Consider the following 7,382-nt stretch of genomic DNA (forward strand, 5'->3'; position numbering starts at 1 on the left):
AAGCTGTTATGCATTGATACAGGACATGGATACTGCTACTATTTGATCAATGGTACATTACCAGCCTATAGATTTTCTACCATATTCTGTATTGCAATCATACTATGGGCGCGGTGTGCCGCCTCGCCAAACCTAGCTACTATGCAATTAAATTTGCAGGACAAGTAATTCATAGGAAATATGCGTACGCAAGCAAATATTGTAGCCGCAAAGTTAATTTAGATCGACAGATCCGATAATAGTCTATTACAACCCGATAATCGAGACCAAAAATTCTGGAACCGGAAGAATAAATGCAATCTTTCGCCTAAAACCTGCTCGGCCTCGGTGGAACATTTAGGTCTTGCTTAATTTCAGAGTTTTGACACCTGATTACCTAATGACCCTCGAAGAGAATCTGATAAATAAACACATAAAAGGAGAAATTTTGATGTTCTGGCACCTACAACTCCAGACAATCATAGACTAACCGGACACAAAAGCAAGGAATTCTTAATAAATCGAATAAGCTGAAACAAGCATTATGTAGATAGACAGATTCATTGGGCGGGCATAACTGAAATATAAAAAACTGACGATCTGAAACAAGCATGATGATAAATCGCTAGCTCGAGTAGTCTGATGAACTAGTTAAGCTTGGTCGCCACCCCTTGATGCTTTTTCATGACGCCCGGGCGGTGCCTCCGACGCCCTCGATGTGACGGAGCATAGTCTTTCTCTTGGTCATAGTCCTCGTCAACCTCGGCCTCACGGGTGACAATGCCCTTGGCCTTGAGCTGCCTGGTGAAATCTTCCTTCCGCTCAAGCATCCATCTATTAAAGCTCTCGGCGACCGGTGCTGTGTCGACAGACATCATGTACATAGTTGCCGCCATCTCCGGGAAACGTCTGATCAGTTCGTCCGATATGTCCACCGTGTAGGGCTTAGGCTTGAAGTTCATCACCTGCCTCACCTCGCTGGCTGGCACCTCAAACACGATCTTTATCTTTTTCTTGATCTCCGTCGTCATCTCTGTCTCCCCGGATGCGTTCTTCTCAACTTCCGGATCCACCATCACCTCCTTCTCGGATGAACTTGGTGTGCTTGCCATCTGGATCTACAACACTGCTATTGATTGTTTGGGTGAGAAATCAGGCGCCTCTCGATGCCCTTTTGTATACTAGATACATGGGGGAGCGAGTCCTTGTCGGACTCAGCTATTCGTATAGGCAATTACTTCTGGATTCGTTTCGATTCCTAGCAGGAATCGGCAGAAAAGTATCCGGGTCGATTTTAGATCGACAGATCCAGAACTGGTCCGTTTAGGATTGAAAAAGGCACATGAATTCGAAACAAGAAATCCTTGAGGAAGTAAGTTACGTACCCAGGACCTGAGGACGCAGACTCCTGAGGATTTGTTGGCGCCTCCGGCTTTGCTTACTTTCCCTAAACCAAGGAGGGGAAGAACTGATTGATGATCCGGTCGGATCCTCTTTTCTAGGAAAGCAATGTATTGCTGGGAGCCAGGGATGAAACAGGCCGCACAGAGGAAAGCCAAAGCCAGTATAACATCACTTTCCTGGCCCGAGCCTCTCCTGTATTGCTCGCAGGTGGCTGTTAGCCTGTTATATGAAAGTCCCGTTTCGCTGTACGATTTCGTCGATGGGCTCAGCCCAAATGCGCGATCTTTAGCTGGCCGTTCGGGTCGTTCCGTATACAGTATATTCTTTTATGAGTATCATCACCTCGTTTTTTTTTTTGAGAGAATATGACACTTTATTGATCAAATAACATCATTACATAGTTCCTCCCGGATATAATCCGGGATCACACCTACTGAAATATTACAAACCAATGGCTCAGCAGATCGAGCCAATTTATGTGCCACTACATTCAGTTCACGACGAGCGAATTTAAACGTACAGGATTCGAAATCCGACGCTAACGATCTGATATCAGCTATTACCGTATCATCACCTCGTTTGTGTCGCCAGAAGTGGTCTGGGCTCCTGACCAAGCAAACCAGCATGCATACGTGCTCACCTAGGAGAATAGTTTTAGCTTGTACTTGTGTCTTAGCTACTAGCTCATGTGTTTGCATGATTCTTCCATTCTATCTTTCTTTGTATTTTTGCTGGTATTTATGTATCTTTTTTTTTCTATTTTCCTTATTATTTTTCCCTTTTATAGTCAGTTTCCATACCGTGTTTTTTTTCCATTTAGTCTACAAAAGTGCTCCCTTTTCATAGTGAGATGAATTTTACGGGAGTTATTTTTTATATTTAGTAAGATGTACTATGTCATCATTTTTTTTTCTTACCATTCAATATTAATTCTTTCTTTCTATTTTACGTTTCATTTTCCAAAAATCGTGTTTCACATGTCTCATGGTATGTACTCCATCTGCAGAACTTTTGTTCTCCAACTACTATTTTATTTTTCTCGATAGCTATTTCTTTTTCTTACTTCTTATAGTATTGATTTGTTCTCTCTGCTGATTTTTTTTTTGTTCCTCTTAGTCTAAATTACGTTCCTTTAATAATAGTGATTTGTTGCACGTGCTCTAAAAGATGGTCCATATTTTTTAAAATTCTTGTTCCACATTTATCATGTTTTATTCTTGTTACATATTCAATTCTGCTTTTATAGTCTTGATTTTCTTCGGTGGGGCCAAAATTTTGTTCCTTATGTTGAAGAGATTTTTTCCTCAAACTTAATATTCTTTTTTCTTTGAATAGACGATTTTTGTTTGTCTGACACAATATTCTTGTTCCCTGAGTAGACGAGATTTGTTCCTTGGACAATTTTTTTTTAGTTCCCTAAGTAGACACGATGTCTTCCTTGTACTCAGTATTCTTGTTCTCCGAGTAGACGCGATATGTTTCTATGACGCAATATTGGTGAAATAGATGAGATTTGTTCCTCGCAATCAATTCTTTTTTACCTAAGATTCGTTCCTCGGACGATATATATTCGTTCTATGAATATACAAGATTTGTTCCTCTGACGCAATATTCTTGTTCTCTAGGTAGACATGATTTATTCCTCGGAGGCTATATTCTAGTTCCCTAAGTAGGCGCGTTGTGTTCCTCAGACTCGGTATTCTTGTTCCCCAAGTAGACGAGTGTGTTCTTCAGAGCAATATATTGGTGTTCCCCTAATAGATGAGATTTGTTCCTGCAACGCAATTCTTGTTACCCGAGATTTGTTCCTCGGACAATATATTGGTGTTCCCCGTGGATACGAGGCTTTTTCCTTTTGTAGAAGAGGCATGTTCCATATGGAGATGCGGCTTGTTCCCCGTGGACAAGAGGCTTGTTCCATGTGTAGACGAGGTTTGTTGCATGTGTAGATGACATTGCAGTGTAGCGGAGATTTTTTATCGTGTAGACGAGATTTGTTGACTATCAAGACAAGGTGTGTTCCTGATGTAGTGCAGTTGGAAAACCCCAAGAGGAAGGTATGATGAGCACAGCAACAAGTTTTCCCTTGTAAGAAACCAAGATTTAATCGACCAGTAGGAGAAAGAAATCACTTCTGAAGGTTGTTGTTGGCTGACTTTGGCAGGGCGCACTACCAGTGTCAGCAACAACGCGGAATCTGCACAAAACACAATCAAACTACTTTGCCCCAACTTACAATGAGGTTGTCAATCTCACCAGTTTTGCCGAAAAGAAAGGATTAGACGTATAGTGTGGAAAGAGATGTTTGTTTGAAGTGAAAAGAGAACATGTGTTTGCAGTAGATGATTTTATCAATGTAAAAGAAAGGACCGGGGTGCATCATTCACTAGAGGTGTCTCTCCATAAAGATAAATAACATGTTGGGTGAACAAACTACAGCTGGGCAATTGACAGAATAAAGACCATACATGACAAGATGATTACTATGAGATTCATTTGGGCATTACAACATGATTCATAGACCATAATCCAACTGCATCTATGACTAATAATCCACCTTCAGGTTAGCGTCCACACCCCTTTCAGTATTAAGTTGCAAGCAACAAATTATTGCATTAAGTAAAGTGTGTAAAGTAAACAATAGAATTATCCGTGGATAAAGCATTGTTGTTTTCTCCCTAGTAGCAACAGCACATCTACAACCTTAAAAGTTATTGTCACTCTCCCAGATTACTAGACCCATGAACCCACTATCAAGCAAAAATACTCCCTCTTGGAGTTACAAGCACATACTTGGCCAGAGCATCTACTAGCAATGGAGAGCATGCAAGATCACAAATAACATATGTCGAGGGTACTCCTCGGCAATGCCCTCCGTTTGGGGCTTAGGGTTGATGGAATCCTGTAGGCTGACACGAGACATCGGTTATCAAACAAGCGGGAAAAGCGATTTACCCAGGTTCGGGGCCCTCGATGAGGTAAAACCCTTACGTCCTGCCTGTCTGATCTTGATTATGAAAATATCGGGTTATAATGGGGTGTTGAAGGGTTCGGCTATGATCTCGTCGGGAGACTAAGTTTTGCGGGGACCTAGCTCTAGACTTATGGTGGCTATAGTTGCTAAGATTGCGTGTGTCCTCGGCAGCCCCTCTCCTGGCCCTTATATTGGGAGCCAGGTCTCGAGAGATCTGTCCGGGTACGACTAGGTTACAAAGAGTCCTAGTTCTAAACTTTCCTTTTATTCTTCGTCCTCTTGTCTTGCTCTTCAAGAATCTCGCTTGCGAACCGACGCTGTGGCCCACCTGGCTATCGGGTGCCTTCATGGGCCTCCGATTGGGCTGCAAGGGGTAGCGTGATAACAGTTACCCGAAGGGTAATGCCCACGTCAGTAGCCCCCGAGTATCTGGCCGAAAATATTTCGGGTAGAGACTAAAGCATGCCTCTGCCGAATGTTCGCTTCATCCGACAAATCTTGTTCTCCTTGTAACAGTTTCATGTTCTTCTATCGGGTGTGCGTCTAGCGCTTCCCGATGGGAGTAGCCCCCGAGTCTAAGTACGGATGCTTGCAACCGTGCATAGACTCAAGTTGTACTACTCGAATGTTTTCTTCTGCCGAAGCTTTCTGCAGGTCTTCATAGGTCATCCGATACATTTATATCAGGGCTTCAATTTTTCAAGCAAGATCCAGTTCGTAAAGGATATTGAGTAACATGCTCAGCTTTGCCGGTTAACTGCCGATGGCAAAACAACGCTACCCTACACAGAATCAAGTCCCCGGGCATGATCCTGGAGTGCAAAAAACTTTCGTCGGGTGTGCAATCAGCACTCCCGATGGGAGTAGCCCCCGAGTCTGATCGCGGGTGCTTACAACCGAGTGCAGACTTAGGCCAGATGGCTTAAATATTTCACTCTTTCTCTAGATACTCTTGAAATGCTCCTCCTTGCAAGAAAATCTTCGAGTCTGGATTATATCGGGTGCGTGTTCAGCGCTCCCGATGGGAGTAGCCCCCGAGTCTAGGCAAGGATGCTTGTAACCGTGCGTAGACTCAAGTCAATCTACCCGACGGTTTTAATTTTTCTTCGGATGCTCCATATGGACTTGACACTTCTCACGACGTCACTGATGACGTTTCCACTGCTGCGGTTTGATTTGATGGGACGTGACCTAACTGGCCCATCCCACTTCTGCGCAGTTCTGTTTTGGAAATGTCCAGTACTTCTGTGCAGTTACCAAGGTGTCTCCTCGATTTCCGCTCTTAATGGTGAATAGAGACCCCTTTACTAAATCGAGGGCACCAACACGTGTCCACTCAATTCTCAAACTCCCTTTTATCTTATAACCCCAAGGGGTAAATTCTCCTCTTTCCACGCTTTCTCCCCGCATCCTTTCTTCCTCATTCATCCCCCTTGCTCACAGCTGCTGCGCCGCCGCCGCCACTTTCCAAGCCTCCTTCAGATCTCACGATGGTGAAAAAGAAGAATCTCACTCTCGCCGCCAGCACCACGACCAGCAGCGCCGCCACCAAGGTTCCTCCGAACTCATCGAGGAGAGGCGCATCAGACGCTCCTCCCCCAGCTCCGGCGCCGCCCGCGCCGGAAAATTCCACGGCTAGGCCTATGCCCGACGATTGGCCGGTTTCTACCATCACCAAGCGTGACGAGAAGAGGGCCCGAAGCCTCGGAATAATTTCTGCCGGCGAGGGGAACGTCATCCTCCCAGTTGCGACTTCGCGGCCCAATCCCCCTGCAGGTTTTAATGTGATGTTCTTATCCTTCTTGTATCGAGGTCTTTCTCTTCCTGCTCACAAATTTCTCCATCACCTCCTCCGTGTGTATGAGATCCAACTGTGGCAGTTGACCCCCAATTCAATCCTTCATCTTGCCATCTTTATCACCCTCTGTGAAGCATTCCTGGGTATCGAGCCCCATTTTGGTCTGTGGAAGAAAATTTTCTTTGTGAAGAGATACAACTGCAGTGGTGGATCTTTCGTTGGCGGAGTTGGGTTCATTGTCCGTAAAGAAGTTAACTACTTCAACTTCCCAATGAAAGAATCCGTTCAAGGATGGAGGCTGAAGTGGTTTTATATCAGAGACTCATCAGCAATCGATACCCAGCTTCCCCAATCTCCGACGTCCTAGAAGCCGAGCCTAGAAAGTCTTGGAAGAATATCCTTTCACCCGACGAAAAACCAGCAATCGATAGATTATTCGAAAGATTCCTTCGGATCAAAGAATCTGACGGCCAAACCATGATAGGTACTGAAGTGGCCGCTGTGTTCTTAAAACGTCGAGTCCAGCCAATCGTGTCTAGGGCTCACCCGATGTGGCTGTATTCGGGTTCCAAGGATGAGACCAGAGTGAATGTTGCCGAATTATCTGAGAAGGAACTGCTTGATAAAGTTAGACGTCTTACTCTCTCTAGCCAAGAAGACTCAATCCCATTAATATCTCCCCAACTGCCGTTTTACGCTGACCATCCACCAACTGAGGTAAATTTCTTCTTCATGCTCATAGTAACCTGTTTCTTTCACTCTCCACAATTTTCATTATTCTTACTCGATTACTCCGACAGATCCCTAAAGCTCCCGAACGTTTGCAAGACCTGTCGAATGATGTTTCTGAAAGAAGAGACTCTTCAGTCCATGTAGAATCCCACACAGAAGGAAATATAAACTCAGGAGATGAACATGATGATCCAATGAATCCTGAAGCTTCTTTCATCGATCCTCAATCCCTTGCTGACGATATAAGTGATACAGCGAGGTCGATCCATGATGACGACGCTGATCGCGCTGCCTTTGTTGATGCAGCTGCGGAGAAAGCCGACGCGCTATCCTCACAGAGATCATCCGGCGGCTTTGCCGATGAAGATGATCTTTATGATCTGTAAGTCTTTACTGCTTTTTGTAAAATTAGATTCCGATGATGACTATCTGTACTCAATTCTCACTTTATCTGTTTCTCAATCTTGTAGCGAGGGTTTTATTGAACCCCCTTCC

At 44.3% G+C, this 7,382-nt stretch overlaps 1 protein-coding gene across 2 annotated transcripts; it reads right to left on the reverse strand.

Annotated features, from left to right (window-relative positions):
* Positions 1–475: 475 nt before the first annotated feature.
* Positions 476–1,533, reverse strand: LOC124705660. 2 transcript variants are annotated; one of them, XM_047237360.1, is made up of 2 exons: positions 1,365–1,533; positions 476–1,105 (listed from the first exon to the last, which is right to left on the reverse strand). In XM_047237360.1, the coding sequence occupies exon 2, from the start codon at positions 1,089–1,091 to the stop codon at positions 627–629; it is 465 nt and encodes a 154-aa protein (XP_047093316.1). In that variant the 5' UTR covers positions 1,092–1,105; positions 1,365–1,533; the 3' UTR covers positions 476–626. The 2 variants fall into 2 exon arrangements, with proteins under 2 accessions (XP_047093316.1, XP_047093317.1); XM_047237361.1 differs by having other exon boundaries at positions 476–1,108.
* Between the last annotated feature and the right edge of the window lie 5,849 nt (positions 1,534–7,382).

This window comes from Lolium rigidum, chromosome 4 (genome assembly GCF_022539505.1).
Source record: "Lolium rigidum isolate FL_2022 chromosome 4, APGP_CSIRO_Lrig_0.1, whole genome shotgun sequence".
NCBI lineage: Eukaryota > Viridiplantae > Streptophyta > Magnoliopsida > Poales > Poaceae > Lolium > Lolium rigidum.

Coding starts and splice junctions, on each gene's coding strand:
- LOC124705660 (XM_047237360.1), bottom strand. CDS start 1,091: ATGGCAAGCACACCAAGTTCATCCGAGAAGGAGGTGATGGTGGATCCG.